This window comes from Octopus bimaculoides, chromosome 2 (genome assembly GCF_001194135.2).
Source record: "Octopus bimaculoides isolate UCB-OBI-ISO-001 chromosome 2, ASM119413v2, whole genome shotgun sequence".
In the NCBI taxonomy this organism is placed as follows: Eukaryota; Metazoa; Mollusca; class Cephalopoda; order Octopoda; family Octopodidae; genus Octopus; species Octopus bimaculoides.
This window is the reverse complement of record NC_068982.1, coordinates 51,279,879-51,300,105: the sequence shown is the minus strand read 5'-3', so window position 1 is coordinate 51,300,105 and position 20,227 is coordinate 51,279,879. Positions and strand designations below refer to the sequence as shown.

General features: G+C 30.7%; 1 protein-coding gene across 14 annotated transcripts in view; it reads right to left on the bottom strand.

Moving 5' to 3' along the window:
* Positions 1–759: 759 nt before the first annotated feature.
* Positions 760–20,227, bottom strand: part of LOC106873237 (collagen alpha-1(I) chain) — a 220,446-nt gene continuing 200,978 nt past the window's right edge. For 11 of the 14 annotated variants that reach the window (XM_052977077.1, XM_052977060.1, XM_052977082.1 and 8 more), the window contains 7 exons: positions 18,807–18,902; positions 16,385–16,420; positions 13,789–13,842; positions 12,756–12,809; positions 12,120–12,203; positions 7,826–7,922; positions 760–824 (listed from right to left, as the gene is read on the bottom strand). In XM_052977077.1, coding sequence (XP_052833037.1) covers positions 811–824; positions 7,826–7,922; positions 12,120–12,203; positions 12,756–12,809; positions 13,789–13,842; positions 16,385–16,420; positions 18,807–18,902 — 435 coding nt within the window. In that variant the 3' untranslated portion in view covers positions 760–810. The remainder of the gene's footprint in view (positions 825–7,825; positions 7,923–12,119; positions 12,204–12,755; positions 12,810–13,788; positions 13,843–16,384; positions 16,421–18,806; positions 18,903–20,227) is intronic. The other 3 variants (XM_052977108.1, XM_052977097.1, XM_052977110.1) reach the window with 3 other exon arrangements.

Sequence of the window (20,227 nt, the reverse complement as noted above, 5' to 3'; positions counted from 1 at the left end):
ATATATATAGACACACAATTACAAGATCTTTTGTCCATATAAATGCAAAGTAAAGCACATGGTGAAGCACTGTAGCACTAGAATAAAGACATAAGGCAGCAGGTAAGGGCTTGTCATTTGAATTAATGAGCTGTTTCATTATATAGAAATGAACACAAAGAACATTTTTATGATTTTCCTGCTATCTAACACATATATCTAAAGGAAAGAGGTAAAAGAATGGAAATGAAAAAAAAAAAAAAAGGGAAATGTAACTTTGCTTTTTTTTTTTTTCTGTAAGTAAAGGCTGAAAAGTCTTTTTTTTTGTTTTATGGACTAACTTACAATTCTTGAGAACCAACCAAAACTTACATCAGTATAACCATTATTTATTTATACTACAGTATCCCTGCATTACGAGGTAACAAAAAAATTTACACCATTCTTATGTCTTTAGTGATGTATATATCACTAAACAATCCTTTGTATTTGAACAATTATTTACAATAAGATGCTCATAATTATTTTCTGTAAAATGCTTATTGAAATGACTGATTGATGAACACAGTTAGAAAATGTTCCTTTTTTTTCATGCATGATTTTTTTATATTTAGTTATTTGTTGTTTTTTTATGTTTCTCTCCAATTCACACAGTCAAAATGATGGGATCATACTTGATGCTTGCCTTTTATGCATAGGGCAAGTTCAGAAAATTCTTGTATCCTGGTCTGTCATTACTTGGACAATGACATTTCTGCTTACAGTGTAATTTACTCAGTCTTTTTGTTTCTTTTACTTTCATTATATACAGCTGGGCCATTTAAAATAAGCTTATTCCTGGATCACTGGAAAAAGGAAAAGAAAAGGACAATAATTACTTTAAAAACATTAAATCTTAACACAATATCTGATACTTAAGACCTTTACATTCTGTTTAAGGAATATAGATTTAGATTTAAATGTATAATTAGTAATAATAAATTTACTGTTATTTATCATAGGAGTTAAATATGGGTATCAAACACAAACATCTGTGTGTATACATACTTGTGTGTGTGTCACTTCTCTCTCTACATATATAATTGCAAGTTTTACACTTCTAAATGATTTATTTTAATTTGCATGAATGAAAGCACTTAATGATATGGACAGTATATGAGTGTGTTGGCCAAAAGCATGACTATAAATAACTGTATTTTAATAAAAGCATTTATCTGGGCCATTTGATAAATTTATCTATTGACTAAAGGTTTAGAATATTTAGGAAGAAGAAATATTGATGTAGCATTTACAAATGTAGTTACAACATCCTATAATATAGCAAATTTTATGTTTCAAATAAAAAATTCATAAAAAAAGGAAAAACAAAAAAAGCAGCTGAATTAGACTCAACTGACCAAAGTATATACTGGTTACCTGCAGGGCAACGAACATATAGAATTGAAGAATGGCAACACTTCATGCAATAATTAAGCTCTTGATTATCATTTTTTAACAAAACAAAACAAAAAAAAAAATGGATAATATGAAAGGAAGAAAACTGAAAAACAAACAACATGCAAGTAGCTTTTGGAAATTGAAAACAAACACACATACATGGGCACACACACACACACACACAAGCATGCACGCACGCACACACACACACACACAGACAGAGCCTTATATTGTAATGTTATAAAAGGACTTATAAGGCAATATATTATTTAGTGAAGTAGAAAAGTATTTTGAGTGTAATATTTACAATAACACGAGGGGAAACAAATTTCAATATTTCCTTGTGAGGAGAATCTGAGATGTTCATTGGTATGGAAAAATAAATGAGACTTATTTCTTGGGTTGAATGAAATGTAAACTTGATATTTCCAGCCAAAAATATCATTTGTATCTAATAAGAAATATTACATACTATTAAAGCATGGTTTTTATCATTAAAACCTAACTTGTTTTGAAAAAATGTAAAACATTGATATTACCAATATACCACTGGTAGTTGAAAAACAAAATCATACTAAAGAAAGCTGATGTAAAAGTTATCAAAAGGCAGCTAGTAATGTTTAAAAATGAAGACAAAATTGTTAAGTCTTTGTAAGGGACAACATAAGTTTTTTTTTGTCTCCATATCATGACCTGGCTCTATGATATTGAAGTGCTGTGGGCAGTTAATAGGAAAAAAAGAATGGTTGGAAAGAAAAAAATAAGATATGTACCAATAGTTTTATCTTCAATATAAAACTGAATAAGGAAGGTAAATCAGCATGTTAAGGGTAAGAAATAAAGATTACTAAACATTACAAACAACTATATTTAATTAGGAAAATAAGATATAAATGACACCAATAATATTTTCATTTTAACAGCTGTTATCTTTTTCATGCTATCATAGTTTGGGCAGGCTTCTAGTACAGTATATTTCATTTAGCTGAATTAGTAGACACCATCATGAAATAAAAGAAGAGACTGGAATGTATTTATTGTAGCATCAGTAATTTTGTAATATGATGGGCACTCACTATCTTATATCAATTCTGTTTTGGAAAAACTAATCTTGGAGAAGGGTTGTTTATATTGAAGCAAGAGAGATAACATATTACCAAGATAAATAAATGAGACAACAGAAAAAGTAGCAAGAGAGTAGGTGCTTTGACCACATGCTGCATTACCTAATGATAAATGTCGACAGGAGTTGGCAATTGGTTATTGTAACACCAGAATAAATAACATGCAGATGGAGTAGGTGATGGAAAGTAGATTTTACCTCTTTAAGGAGGTAGATTATTTAGGAATATTCATAACGATTTTAGGAATACATTAAGTTTAAAATTTTAGTCATACATGAGAAAAAGAGAGAGAGAAGGGAGAGAGAGAAAGAGAGAGAGAGAGAGAAAGAGAGAGAGAGAGAGAAAGAGAGAAAAAGATGTTTTAAATCCATGGGATTTAATTTAAATAGTGACACAGTATAGACAGAATTTCACATTTGATATTAGAGAAAAAATTTTCAAATTTTCAAATTTCACTCTTAGTACCTGTTGGGAATGATGCTAATACCACAAGATAAAAAAGTATATCAAACAATGATAGTGGTAAATAAGATTATGAGAAGGACAATAAAATTACAGAGCTAATGTGCAGGTTAACAATGAAGTAAACAGAAGTTAGTTTTAAGTATGAATATGCAAAAAGATTCAATACACTATGTATGTATTTGAAGTCAAGCTTTAAGGAATAACCTGTTTTGCAAAGTTTGAATTATTGCAAAAAGGCAGGAAAATATTAAATTGTAGCAAGTGAGGTGTAAAAGATTTATTAGGAAATTGTTGAATATACAGCTAACAAGACATAACATGGAAATCCTCTCATTAGCAATGAAGACTAAAATCAACATGGTTTCAGCATGTTTAAAGCCTAAAGATGTTAAATTCCATGGTACTATTTCTCTGGTGATGGATGTACAAAGACAAGGACTAAGAACACAAAGGACAACAACATCCAAGTAAACATATGCATGTGACAATCTTTTGATTAGGCACGGAAGAGCTACACTCATCAAGTAATAGTAGAAAAGAAAGGAAGTAGACTTTTGTTTCATAGGGGAAAACACAGGAATTAAAGAGCACTAGATTTCAGTGATGTTTTCAAAACAAAAAGTAGAATGGGAGCAAAGAATGTGGGAACTTATTTGCAACATATAGCTTTTGCATATTTACAAACTTACAAACACAACACACGTACATACATGGCAGGTGTATGTATGTATGTATGTATATTACTTAATATACACACAGTATATATTTTTATGAGCCATTACTAGTTTCATGTGATGAAAAACAACTCAGCATTTTATAACACATCTGATGCCTTCACACAATCCTCAGGCTCTGCCCATATAGCATAACAAGCTAAAACAGCTTATATGTATACATTATTATTCTCATTTAACATCCAACTTCCATGCAAGTATAGGCTGGATAGTCTGACAAGATCTAAATGGTCTGGGAACTGCAGTGTACTCCAATGTCTGTTTTGGCATGGCTTTGGTTGAGTGTCCTTCCTGATGCCAACTCTTTTACAGGGTGTACAAAGTATTTTGTTTGCTGTACCTGCATTAGTGAGATCACCATGCAACTTGCAAGAGCAAGATCTTTGACTGAGTGAGCTACAGTAGAAAGGAAGGTAGCTTTATTTTGGAAATAAGAGGTAAATGACTGAAAGATGATGCCAGAACAGATCAGGTTTCTTTCCACTCTTCCAGGACCTTAGGCATATCATCATCATCACTTAACGTCCGCTTTCCATGCTATATATATATATATATATATATATAATACAAATGATATATGAGCATATGCATGTATACATACATATGCATGTATACATACATATATGTACATACCTACATCTACATGTATATATAGATGCATATTCGGGTACAGGACGTCAAAAAGGAACGGGAACATAAAGCACAAAAAACGGACTTTTTTTACAGACAACAGAATGAACACATAGGAAAACAGACGAGCCACTTATAGAACTTTTCCTTCATCAGCTGCCTCTATTCTAAACTAGGTGTTTCGATATATGCTGAAGTCAAACAAAACAAGCAGAGTAGAAAGATGGGGTATTTCCAATGCAGCACTCAACTTAGGTTTTTAGTCTGAAGGAAAATTGCAGTTCTTCAGATGTAAAAAAAATATCCAATTTTATTTTTAGCATTATTTATACTTTTTGTTTCCTCTTGATACAAGCAAAACACAGTACTGATTAGTTGCGCAATATAAGAGCACACCCTTGATGCAGGTCTCAAAAAGTGCTGCTCTAATGTTCAAAACTGTAAATATTACACAGCTTTTCACATGAAACTTTTGTGTGAATTGGTGTTGGAAACAGAGTTGGTACAGAAACAAATGGGTGGATGGATGTTCTCTAGTAAAGCATATCTTCATTTGTTGTAGACTCCCATCATCTCTTTCTTAAGTTTTAAAGAAATGAGATCAGCTTTCACCATTCCTTTCCATGCCCTCCTTGATCTTTCTTTCTTGCAGGTTTCTTAAAATTTGGGTCACTTGGCACTTCTTTACTCATTTGTCATCCTCCATACACATCACCTGTTTGTATTAGCTCAGTCTTCTCTTTAACATATTACCTCTGCTGCTTCTTATAACTTGTTTTCTCTCAAATCCATTTGACGGTAACATTACATATCAAACGGAGCCTGCTCACTTCTAGCCTTTACACATCCTCCATGTTCAATGTCCATGTTTCACAACCATCAAATGCCATACTTTGGATACAACATCACACAAACTGCCTGTCAATCAGTGGAGAAGCCCTATATTGCCAACTGAAATAATAGTTCCTGAATTTTTCCACACAGTCATTATTCAAGACATTATGCTTCCAAAACAGCCTCCTCCATTGTTAATCTAATCACCAAGGTAACAGAAGCTATCAACTGTTTCTATGGAGCCCTTCAAGTATTTGAAAGAAAAAAATGCATCATGAGTGCTCTTACTGATAATTAATCCTGTCCATCTTCTACATATGAAATCCTTCTTCTCTGTCAGCCTATCTGTGATCCCAGTACATCTCGTGTCTCTATAGTTATGGCATTCTAAACTACTGACTTTTGAGCATGGCCACTTCATTCATAGCAGTAAAGGCTTGTCTTCTTTCCTGATAACTAAAACTTTTGTTTATGCTAAGATTACTTTAAAACCATTTGATTTGGAAAATTTTATTAATCCTTTCCAACATCTTTGAGATGTTTGATTTGAAAGAAAGAAGTCTGTAATTTGAAAGACTTAAGAGTTTGTTCTTTTTGGAAATATGATGCATTACAATAAGTTTCCAGTTGTGTGGCAAGCAGCTGGAAGAAAATTAAGATGATGAACTGAGAGGGAGATAGATAGATAGATAAATAGATAGATAGATAGATAGATAGATAGAGAGAGAGAGAGAGAGAGAGAGAGAGAGAGAGAGAGAGAGAGAGAGTGTATGTGTTTTTAAGAGTTTGGCACAGAAAAAAGCTATCATTGTTGCATTGCAGAAGTCAAACAATATTTTGCACTTGGTGGTGGGCTATATATCTATCAGTGACAATAAAAAAGCAGTTGTATGAAAACTGAGAGAGTGGAATTTTAATTGAAAGACATCAGAGTGAATCAGGAACTTACAAAGAACAGGAAAATTATTTTGCTATTCCATCCAAACCATATATGGAAAAAAATTCTTGAAATTGTATCCTTCAACGAATTGAGTATTAACAGACTATATTTTGGGAGCTTATCTCGTGCTTTACAGCACTTTGCATATAATAATTTTCAAATCATCTGTAACTTTTGGGATTCTGCTTTTAAAACCACCATTTGTGATTCCAAAATTTCTTTTCTAAACAGTTAAACTGGTTGTTTCCAAAGTTCTGAGTATGTATTAAACTAATTAAACATTTGATAAAGAGACATGCAATGAGGAATTAAAGAAAATATTGAGAAAATATAAAGCATGCACAGAAAAGAAGCCTTAACATCTATAGGAATTTTCAAGAGAAAATACAGAAAAATACACTTATTAAATGTAAACAACACAATTTAAACTAAGATGGCAAATAAATAATATTAAAGGCTATATACAGCAAATAATATCAAAATTATGATTTTTAAAACAATTAGTTTGAAGAATGTAGAATTTTTTTAAGATACTAATCTAGAGCCAAAATGTTTGAAAGAACTTTTATTTATTTGATATCACTATTTGTGAAGAATAGCAATTACTGGTTCACTGCATTTCTGACAGCAAAAGTGATGAGTGCGCTGACTTTTAGTGATATTTATATCTTTCACTGATATATATTAGTAAAAGATACAAACACATACCAATGCACACTTGTATATACAATGAGCTTCCATATAACTTACATCTATTAAATTCCATTGCCAACTTGAAGCAATGGCTGAAGACACTTGCTCAAAGTACCACTCAGTGGGAAAAACTTAGAACCATGTTATAGAGAGAAAGACAAAATTTACTACTGGAAATTATGATAACATAATTGTACTATATCAATTAATTTCCAGTTTTCTTGATCTATAGAATAATTTCATTCGGGTTACATTCAGCAGAAGCATAATTAAAACTATTTACCCATTTCTATAGTAATAGTGTTGTATTTTACTTACAAATATTTGAGTAAAATTGAAAATTTTAAATTTAATTTTACTAATTATGGTATGATAATTTTAAATTCTTTCTGAAGTGTTATATTGAAGATATCCAGTTAAGATATGCCAAATTATTCTATTTTGGTGGTTAAATATGAAATAAAAACATTCTTTGTGACAATGTAAAAAAAATTTTTGGGAAATTTTTATGCCATAAATTCTTTTCATGTTTTTAAATTAGAGAAGTTTTAAATTTAATATTTGAAAATATTAAGAAACAAAATTACTGGACAACAGAGGTGTGTCAAACTTAACAAAATTGTGTTTGTTACTCCTATTGTTACTAAAATTAGGTTTTATTCTTGACTTCTATCTAACACAAATTATTTTACTCTACTAAAAAATTACTTTTATTTCATATGGTCTGTATCATAACTTTATATTTTTCTGAATTTTTAACAAGATAGTAGCAGAAGAGAAGTTTCCAGAAATTCTTAATGCAAAAAATTCAAACAAATATGCAAAGACAAAAAAGTGAGATAGTAACCCAGAAGAAAACAAAATGAAGAAAAATCAACAATAAGAAACTCAGACAGACAGCTTAAAGAATGCAATACATTATACTTAAGATAGAAGTATTATGAGTTGAATATTGCATAAGACATCGAACCAAATAAAGAAATACACACAAACAGGGCCATTACTAAGTTTCTCCTCATTTATGGAACTAGAAGAAGTCATTTTAGTTGGTTCAGCAGTCATTGATGGATTTAAGCTGGTAAAAACCTGCAGTGAATGAAAAGAAGCACAAGCATATATATGAAAAACTGTAAAAAAAAATGTTTAAACTTTTGTTACTATTAACTCCAGCACATGTCTATAATCATAATACAGTATAATTAAATATAAATATAGAATACGTAGATAATATCAATCATTGTTTATTGCAGTTTTCTGAAGGTCTTTTTAATAACTGGCTAATAGATGGATAAGGTAATGGTTTCTGTTTTGGTTTTTCAGAACCTGGAGTCTTGAAACTTTACTATTATGGAAACATTTTTATTAAGGATAAGTATAAAGTGACAACAGAGTTTTGGATGAATTTTTTTTTGTCTGTAGGCTATATAAAGTTTTTTATTTACTGGATGAGTAGACAATATATGTATATTCATATATACAAATAAGGTAATGTTTATGATATAATAAATGTAATCAAGTTTCATTCTTGTTTGCATATTTTATGCAAACAAGAATGAAACTTGATTATATTTATAACTTGTCTCCTGCTCTTTATTATTATTATCATTATTAGTAGATTCTGATAACTAATTCATAGGGTTTTGATATTAATTATTTGTGAAAAGGTTTGTAAAATAAATTTAACATGATGCAAGAACTAAAAATGATAGTAACAAATACATCAAGCATTTGTAATATACTGTGGATTTAAAAGCTTTTATTGTGGAAATACTTCCTTATTACTCAAAGTATAGAGAATTCTAGTCCAATTAATGGGGCTTTGAGTAATTCTGCATGCTGTCTATACAGATCCTGTTTTTATGTTTCTGAGTGTTTACCACAACATGCAGCAATTCATTCTTCACTTCAGAATTTCTTCTAGTCACTTATTTTTCACAAAATATAAAACTTTTGCAGATACCATTGTAAGTACACTAAATTATCTTGATAGTGTCTTTTCTCTGACCTAAGAAATACAGAAAATTTATTGGCAGTTGTCCTTTTCAGACATATATTTTTCCATGCACATAAAAGATAATAGAGTTGATAATAAAAATAACTTTATTTTTTATGTACACAAAAGACTATGAAGGAAACTAAGTATTGTAATTTAAATGGATATTTTTTCATTCATTGAAGTTTTTTTTTTTTTTTGTTTATATTTCAACTTAAGTTGTCATAACTTTTCATTTCTTTTCTCTTATAAATAGGAAATGTCATGCTCATTTATCATCAAGGTGTTGAGCTAGAAGAATTGTAGGCACAACAGAAAAATGCTAAGCAGCATTTCTTCTGGCTTGGTCAACTTTGCTGTTCATCCTTTTGGGGTTGATAAAATAAAATGCTAGTCAATGTAATTGACTAACCATTGCCCCTTGAAATTGCAGGCTTTGTGCCAAAATTTGAAACCATTATCATCATCACCATCACTACTACTACTACTACTACTACCACCACCACCACCACTACTATTACCTCTGCTGCTACTGCTACTGCTGCTGCTACTTCTACTACTACTACTACTACTATTTAGGTTATAGCGAGACTTGTGTTATGATCAGCACTCTGGACTTTGATTAAAACAATGAAAATTAACATTGTACCCTGTGGGCAGTAGATTAGCACAACCAGGGTGATGGAGAAAGTGCCATATGGTATTTAGTTATATCTCTTTATGTCCGGAATTCAAATTTTGCCATGGCTGACTGGCTTTCAGCCTTTTAGGATCAGTAAAATAAGTTTGAGTGGGGTTGATCTCATCAGCTATTCCTTTCCACTAAAGTGTGAAGCTTCAAACCTTCATTAGAAATCAATATATCATACATTACTATGTACTAGAATTGATTCAGTTACCAATAACTATTTGAGTTATGAAGAATAGCCTTTTTTGATGAAGAAAGAAATCATCGCTATTATCATCAGTTATATATAAAGAGAAATGACATGTATTGTTCATACTATTTATTTTCAGTTGTGCAGTTGATGTAAAAATTATTAGGCTGTAAAAATATTTGCTCCAGGCTGCAAAAATTATGCCAAACCAGCTATCATGAACGTAAAACTAATATTCATATATTGTTATTAATAAAGTTGACAAACTAAGATTTCAACTATTTTACTCTTTATAATATCTCATTAGCATATCATAGTCTTTACACCAAAAGTCTGTTCATCAGTATTGGATTGAACTTGCTCATCTTCAGTTATAGTAATAATAAACCTGATTTCTTATTGATTGGTATAACATTTATTTATTAATAAAAAATTATCTCAAATATCCATTAAGAAATATGCTTACACAAGATAATAAAATGAAGTACACTTATCTTTAAAAGCAGGTACCAAGAAATTACAAATAAAAGCAATTATATTTTTTTAAATGAAATTTTGGTTTTATGTTACTTCAAACTTACAAAAGTATAATAATAGATCTATATAAAAGTTAATGATAAAGATGCTCGTCATAAGAACTAGATAATTAGTTTTGCTTTTAGGTTTGAGGACACTTGAGCTGAAAATAGCTATGACAGGTCTACTTGAATATTAAATTGCTGCAGCAAAACTCATACTGCAACACTTTATTCAAATAAATTTACAGAGTTATTTATGTTAATATGAAAAATAGACAAACCATTAAAAAAAAAAAAAAATTAAGCATAGTTTGAAAGTTGCATAAGTAAAATTTACATGCCATTTTTTAATATCGGTATACTGTTTCTAATATAAGGACGAATCCTCAGATTTTTAGGGGTGAAATTCATGCTCTTCAATAATACAAGCAATAAATATTAAGAAGTTAATAAAAAATATTCAAGAAGAAAAACTATGAAGTTCCTCTTATAAAATAAATAAATATTTCACATAATACATAAGTATCAGTAGATACTTTTGCCACAGAACTATACATTTAAAAAAAAAATTATATGAAACACTAGGAATTGATCCAATGACCACCACATTTCTTCCTGTTTCAAATTCTGAGAGTATGTAGTTAGATATAAAGTAAGTCAGGAAGCTAAAACCCAAACAGAAATTCCTGAAATCAATGTAATCATATGAAATGGACAATTTTATGAAATTATTAGCAAAGGAAATGAATATACTTTAATAGATGAGTAGTTTTTATTTTCATTTGACTTCTTAACTTTGATAAAAATTGATTCTATGCTGAAAAATCTTGCCAGTCATGACAGCAATAAATGAAACAAATATATCACTGAAACTAATTTTTAGAGTAACGTGCTTAGTGTGCTGGGAATTTAGGTTGAAAAACTTGTGTTTAAATGCAAGATGTATGCATGTGCAAATGATTCAGGTGTTTGTAATGTGATTACAGCAAGAATAGCATTTTGATTATGTATGAGAAGACAGTCATGCTAGTACTTACCTTATGGAGTTTACTAGATTTTATAACAGTAATTTATTTTACATTTAACATCAAGCTGTTAACAATTAATTTTTGTTGAAATTAGTTGTATTAAATTCAAAAGGCACAAGTTTAGTAGCTTGAAAAAGACAAATCTAAATATTTATAAATATTTAAAAACTCCATCTATTTAAACTACTAGATAGACACTTTAAAATAATTACATCTGATTTGTTTTATACACATGTGCACAAATGGCACACAAATTCTTTTATTATAATTGAAATAGTCAATAAGCTTTTAAATATTACATTTACAGATGGAATAGTCTATCATTAAACTGATGTTATGTTAAAAAGGTTATTGTGATGCTTATATGCTAATAAAAATTTATTTAAAATGAATTGAAAAAATAGCAAATTAAATGTTGAAATATATTTATTGTCATCTAGATTTTTTTAGGCTCAGTAAATACAGTTATATTACTGATATTACAAAAGTAAAAATAAAAACAGTTATTTAATTTATTTGATTATGAGATATTAATCCAATATCATATAATTTTTTATAAGAACAAAGAAATAAATCTTTTCTTATATTTCTTTAAATATATCTATAATGATTATAATTAAAAAGTATTATGCGACTTATGAAATGTTTAAGTAAATAATTTTCAGTCTAACAAAATAAGTTTGATGTATATATTTTCTATTTAGAAAATGCTGATGGTAAGCTGAATGTTGAAACTTGAAGGTTCCATTACCAGGGCGTGGCAGACCAGTAGGACCAAATAGACAAGTATGTCTATGCTGGAAGACTATCAACAAACATGCACATGCTGCTACCATCCATGCAAGAAACATGCAAAAACAGTTTACCTGTGCTGGATGATGTGACCCACAACCTGGTAAAGGTAAGCCATCTGGTCCAACAGGACATGGAGCATCTAAGCCAGGAATCCCCTGTAGGATTGATTATTGGTAGGCAGTATAATAAGCAGCCATCACTTAGATACTCCTTATACCATAGCCTGGTTGGAACCCTTATTTCTATAAAACTCTAAATAAACTAATTGCTAATTCTTGAAACATTAGATAAGTTTATCCTAAACTAGCGAGTTAAATTCCATGAAACCATATGGCTTAAATTCACTGAACATATTTTATTTATATATATTTAATCTTTTTAGTTGTTATATTTATTATATCAAACTAAGTATATAGTACCAGCAACCAAGTTATGGTAAATTTTAGAATATAAAAGAGTTAGAATGAAGTGGGTAAAAGGGATGAAAATAAAAACAAAAATAAAACGTTTGTACCACACACAAACATTATAAATCTCAAAGCCTAATAGGTTTTTAGTACAATATTGTAAATTTTAGGGGAAAAAAATTTAAGTTAGCTTTAAAAGTGCATAAGTGCATGATATGTTTAAATGAATGCATTGAGTGTAATTTATGCTTCAAGATAAACCTACTAGTATTAATATTTAATAAAATAGAACCTACTAACCTGGTCTCCTTTTTCTCCTTTTCCACCACGCCTGCCTCTTTTACCTTTTGGTCCCTGAAACAAGAGTTCCACCAAATTGTTAAACTATTTGAAATGGTTAATGCATAAAGGTTTTGATATTAATACAGTTCTCCATATTATCAATCTTTTCTTTATTTCATTATCAATATCAATTGAACAATTTAAAATTCATGTTTCAAATTTAAATGAAATAAGAAGATAATTATTTGATAAAGTTTTTTTCTTTGTATTTTAGTTTTATTCTTCATAATTTTTTAAATTACTCAATTGGTATTTATTAGTGCAAAGCTAGTTTCAACATTATTCACTTTTAATACAATTTTCCATCATGTTTAAGTACTAGTTTGCTTGGAATAAGAGCAATTATTTAATAGCTGTATGCACTTGTTACCATCAAACATGAAGACTGAAATATCCTTTTGTTGTTCAAGCAAGCAAAAATTTCATATCTTGTCTAGAAAGGAATTCAACATACTGGCTGTAGCAAGATTTTGATCAATAGTTTAGCATTTCAATCCTACAACCACAATAACTTTAGGTAAAGTTCAACAAAGATTCAGTATAATTGTAGAGATTTGTTAGCTAACAACATTTTTTTTTACTTAATATTTATGTTTTAAATTGGAGAAAAGATTGACCACAAAATTGCCAATGCTAATAATGAGGCTGGTTATTCCCATGAAATATCCCATCCAGTTACTCTTCAATGACTTTCAAAATAGAACAAGAGGTTTTTTTTTCTCTTCAGTAATACATCTTTATTGTTGAAATTGCTGCCGACATTCTATTACTGATTCTACCAGCATGGAATCCTCTGCATACAACAAAGTATACACTTTTCTCATTTAAACTAAGATCACCATAATTTAAAGTAAATCAAGCATGAGTTAAAACAAAGGTAATAAAGAAAGAGCATACAAAATTGTTATAATATATGCTGTAAGTAACCAAACAATAATTTAAAGTATTCACAATAAATATTAGTTGGTTGAGCATAAAAAAAGTTACTTACACGTGGTCCTGTTGCACCTACATCACCTTTAACTCCTTTAGGTCCAGCGGGTCCCTGAGAGTACAAATTTACAATTTTTTGTAAATTTCAGTGAAAAGATATTGATTTTTTCCAACACAATTTCTTAATTAAAGGACACCACATATTATTGCTCTACTATGCTCACTTACTCTCTTTTTTACTTGTTTCAGTCATTTGACTGCGGCCATGCTGGAGCACCGCCTTTAGTCGAGCAAATCGACCCCAGGACTTATTCTTTGTAAGCCTAGTACTTATTCTATCGGTCTCTTTTGCCGAACCGCTAAGTTACGGGGACGTAAACACACCAGCATCGGTTGTCAAGCGATGTTGGGGGGACAAACATAGACACACACACATATATATATACATATATACGACAGGCTTCTTTCAGTTTCCGTCTACTAAATCCACTCACAAGGCATTGGTCAGCCCGAGGCTATAGTAGAAGACACTTGCCCAAAGTGTCACGCAGTGGGACTGAACCCGGAACCATGTGGTTGGTAAGCAAGCTACTTACCACACAGCCACTCCTGCGCCTATAAATGGAATATTGTAGATTATTTTTGATAAAGGGTAATATTGAATATGAATATAGAAAGTCTATTTTTTTCTTTAAATAGATATAAATTGTGAAATTTTATTGTGTCTGGGGAGAGTCATACTGTCTCAATATCTAACACACTCACTGGTTCAATTCCACTGTGAAATGTTTATTGTATACTTCTAACCAATTGAAAATGAGTGACTGAAATATCATTCATAAATTAATACAAAATATATGTCAAAAAGCAAAATATTTTTGGTTACCTTTGTTGAATCATGAAAGAGAGAACAATACAGAACATGTAAGCAAAAGACAGACTAAAAGCAGCATTTACAACAAATAAGTAAACCAAACTAATTCTAATCTTATATATAAATGGTAATTTCTGTCTGTCTGTTACAATCTTGCTGCCCAAACCAGGAAACCAATCTTCACCAAACTTTGTATACATGTTGAACTAACACCCAGTTCAATTATAGGCCAATTGGACTTCAATAAAATTTGATAATGGGCCAACTATGGGGGTTGGGCTATTACATGATAAAATGAGAGGGGTGTAAAAGTGTTGCATTATGCAAATTTTACATTATAATCTTTTCTATAAGTCAACTAACGTAAACATTTTATACCATGATGATGACGTCACATTTTCTATATGAGTGTGTATCTTAAATGACATCCATTTCTCTATATGTTATGATGAAATACAGTCACCTACTCTTTCTCTCACATGCACATGCACACATATATACAAAAAAAAGATGTATGCATATGTATTTATTTATGTGTATCTGTAAGATGTGTGCTTGTGTGTGAGAGAGGGAAAGAGGCTGAGTGAGTGCCACTTGCACATACATGACAACACACACCTTCACTCACTCATTCTCTCTCTTATGCACACACACACGTCCATATGAACCCTAGAAACAACTGATGAAAACTAGTTGATAGTATTTGAGATGTGAACATGCAGGCAAATCCTGATGGTGTACATTTAAAGGAGATCCAAAAATTTCATACTAGAAAAGATTGCCATGAAAGCAATACTTCTGTGAACACTTATCCAAAGGATAACTTTGCTATTTTGAACATATCTCAAGAACTTGATGATATGCTGGAATAATGTATGAGGAGGTAATGTGGTAGGAATTCTCTCCTGAGATTAGCAGAAGATAACCTAAACAATAACATCAAGAAGTGGACCAGCCTCATCATCAGAAATGAAGAAATTTGACTGTCAATAGATCATTGGAAGAAAGTGATCACCATGGCTCTAACAGAGTATGACACATGATAATGAAGTCTTGTTATATTGCTAGCATTAACACTTATGTGATTAACAGGAAAACCTGTAAGTACATGTAATGCAAGAATTTCAAAAGTATACAATGATCTAGAATTGAAATGTACATCTTTTGCAACAAAAGAAATTCTTCATTATCATTAAATAAAGATATATGAATTTCTTGGATACTTTACTACCTATTTTGCTTTATTTCAGAAAATAATTGTCATACTTATTGTAATAAAAGATGAATAGGAAAAAAAAAAAAAATGACTGGAAAATATGTTTACAATTTTGAACAGAGTTTCTTTCATATCTGTATGGTTGTCTATTTATCAATAGAAACAGAGACACACACACACACACACTAACAGAGATGTGTGTGTTTATGACACACACAGATGTGAGTGTGTGTTTGTGTGAAGAAAGCAAACAAAAAGGAATGAAAATGTGAGAACTCAGTATTTTTTAGTGATTTATATTTATCAACAGTAATTTTATTGTTGGATGGATTTTAGAGTCGGACGTCTTTCTTATTGCTAAGTAGTCAAATTGTCAGTCAGTGGAGTTTGTATTTTGTTGAGTTTCACAAATAAAACAAAATGTAAAATGCAACTAATTTGAGTATAGAAATGAGGTAACAATTTCACAATATTTAGTCTCAGTTGTAGAGGTTATATGAAGACCAATCTGGTCACTTAATTGCATAATAGAAAACAATTAATTATAACATGAAATTTTCTTACTCGTAATCCCAGAGGGCCATTGAGTCCATTTATTCCCTGCAATAAAGAATGGAAAAGAAAATCTTACAAGCCATATTACAAATGTTATAAAATGTCTTCCTTTTAATTAAATGAATTTTAATTTCTAGTATAATACAAGGCCACAAACTTGGTGGGTATGAATGCAGTTGATTAAATCAATTCTAGTGCCTGAATGGCCGTTATTTTATGAATCCAAGAAGAATGAAAAATGAAGTTGACCTTGATGGAATTTTGAATTGAAAATGTAGTAAAGTGATGTAACTAAATACTGCTCTAAGAATTTTGCTATCCACTGCCTTAATTAAATGAATATAATGTATTTTTTTAATATTGTTGTATGTAGCAAGGAACCTACAGTTGAACAATTATTATTTTATTAAATCATATTTAAATGTTCTTTAGTGGCAAAGAAAAAGGACAGTAAATCAAATGGAATTATATTTAAATACTTCAATTACTATCATTTCCAAATTTATACTATTAATATTGATCTCATTACAAGTAGAATATTAGGATTAATTGTAGATTAATCCTGTATAAGTGCTAATGATGTAGAAATAATAAAACAAGGAACTAGTAAGAATTGTTTTAAAAAATAATGGATACATTTAACAGTAGTAAATATACTTTTACTACTAAACTGTGTTTAATGTTTCAGCATATCTCTAAAATTAGGTTAGATTCCAACAAAGTTTCTGTCAATTCATAGGCAGTGACTAAGTTTGGCATAGCATCACTAAAATCAAATTTTATGACAAGGTGTTGTATAAGAAATTTATTTTTGATTTTTAATAATTTCTTTCATGTTCACAAAGATTAAATATTACTCTGAGATAGGCAGTTCTCTAAATTACTAGAGTGTAATGAAATTATTTCTTGAGAATATGAAAGACAATTGTGATGACAGCTTAATTCAGATTATTAGACACGCACATCAGATGAAAATGAGGACAAATGAGGGAACACTGGAAAGAAATTACTTGATGGATATTGAATTCCAACAAAATGATTTCGATAAGTAGTAGAAATGCATTTAAGAAGAATGGTATATTGATTAGGAATAACAAATAGTTAACATATTTGAAAATAAGGATATCAAGGTACTATACATTTACACAAGAGTTGGATAAAAAATAATGCAAAATTGGGAATAACTTTTGTAACAACTGATATAAGTCATTCAAATTGTGCATGTTAGTAGGGTAATTCTTCCTCCATACAGGTGTTACTTAATTGACATAGTCTTCACTTCTTCACCATCATTTTCACCATATCTGTGTTGTCAAAACACTGTCCCTGAAGATTATCCTTCATTAGACCAAAGAAGTAGAAGTTGGAGACTACCAGATCAGGTCTACATGGGGGATTAATTTGCTGACTGCCTGATTTATTGTTAAAGATGTGTGTGGTGATGCATTGCCATGGTGAACTAGGATCATTTTCAGATTCATATTTGGTCTCTTCTTTTTAATGGTTGCTCTAAGCATTTTGACTATCTTAATGCATTGTTCTTGGTACTTTGACATTTCAAAAAATCAAGGAGGATGATTGTGTCATTCCAAAATACAACCACTATGACTTTCTGCTTTGGTCACTGGCTCTTTTAACTTCTTAGGCCTTGGAGAAAAGATTTGATACCATACTATGGAATGAGCCTTTGATTCCAGATTATAAAGATCTGCCCATGTTTCATCCCCTGTCATAAGATCAGAAAAAAAAATAGCTTCATTGGATTCCAACACTTCCAGCAGATCAAAGTAGACTTTTCATTGTTCTCTCCTTCAAACTGTCAACAGCCAAGATGCCCACTTCACACACACTTTCCAATATCCAAAGTCTTCCATCATCTTCTATAATGCATTGTAGACTGAACCCAGGGTTGTGCCTCAAGTTCACAGATTGTGACTTGTCTTTTAGCTCAAATCAATATTTCCACTCACCAGCAATTCATGTCAGTGACTGCAGCTGATGTTCTCACACTGCATATTCCTTTTCTTTCAACTTTGTCCATCTATGTACTTTGTTTTTTGTCAACAGCACCATCTCTGTATACAATCTGTAACCTTCTGTGGAGGTTGGAGAGCCTGCACCCCTCCCTTATCAACAACTAATGATAACAGGTTGCTTCTGCTTAGAATTCATTATTTGCCAGCAATGAAGAACAGGAAGAAGACTTACTATAGAGGAAGAGGTACTCTACCAACGAGTGTAATTTAGATGATGTATTCCACTAAATAAAAAAAAGCTGTTTATTTTAGCATTAGTTTCTGTACAACTCACATTTAAATTAATGTATAATTGATGAACAAAATCAAAATTGACTCTTACACCAATAACAGTTAATTAGCACATAAAAACAAGCAATTACACAAAATTATAAATTGGGTGGAAATCTACATACAGGCTTGCCCTGGTCTCCTTTTTCTCCTTTAGTGCAAGCACATATAGGAGCTCCATCTTTAGCAAATCCAGGGATACCTGCTGGACCAGGAGGACCCTGTAAGGATAGAAATAGTAATTTAGTCATTTGAATGATTTTTCTTTTTTATTGTTACATATTAGATTTAATATTTTGTTATATATTTTGTTCACAGCATTACATATTTAAATCAATATTTTCTTTGTTAATAAAATTGTAAAGTTACAGTTTAAACTATTTATGATAAAAAGTAAGTTTAATAAAATAACAAAATGGATGTAAGTAAATCTGAGATATACGTAACCATTAAAAAAGTTATCAAACTTAATATGCAAAAAAAAATTCTGAGTTTAATTTCAAATTGAGAGAGAGAGAGAGAGAGAGAGAGAGAGAGAGAGAGAGAGAGGAGTGAGAGAGAGAGAGGAGAGAGAGAGATATATATACAAAGCCAAAATTGAGTAATACTAAACAATGAAAACAAATTCTAAAATCAATGTATGAAATTTCAATAATGATTAAAATTAGTATTGGAAAAAATAAAATGCAGGTTAGAATCAGTGTTTTTTTTTGTGTGTGTTAATAAGAAAGATTAGTTGGGCTACTTCATTATAGTCTTTAAATGGTAAATACTTACATAAAACAAATAAAACAAAAATCAGACACATAATTAGTAAAATACAACCATTCACTAATGCAAAATTAAATGATGAAATTGATTATATCTATTCCTCAGTTTAAACATATATGTACACACACACACACATCATTGCATTGGAGTGTTCATGAATTTAGCTAGATGCTTTTTCTATCATCAACCACTCTACGATATGGACTAGATGCACTTTTTTGTGTTACCAGTGCTACAGAGGTTGTCTTCAGGACTAAAGTATCCAGGGTTTATAGTGATTCTGCTTAGAGCTATCCTTGATGGATTGGAAGGGTCTGGAAGAAGACTAAAGAGAGGGATGAAGAGGTGGAATGAAGAATGTATGAGACAGGGATATGTAGATATGAAGTAATGGACAGATCATGTAGTAAGGAGGTGAGGGGAGGGAAAGACTGATAAGATCGAGGGATACAATAGGGGAGAGTACCCCAAAGTGGAAAAACGCAGGAAAATATACTTCCAGAAGGAGGGAAAAGGACATAAGGTCAGGCCTCCAAATAAAATATACGAGATAGACGAAAGATGGAAGGGATACTGGGAGCTGGCCACGGATTTGGGAAGTCTAGCAATTTTTCCACTAATAAAAACAACAAAAAGACCAGACTTAGTCATATGGAACACAGAACAGAGAATAGGAATCTTGCTAGAACTGACAGTACCATGGGAAGAAAACATCGAAAATGCAGAGAAACGAAAGGAGAAGAGATACGAGAAACTAATCGAAGAGTGCAGAGAA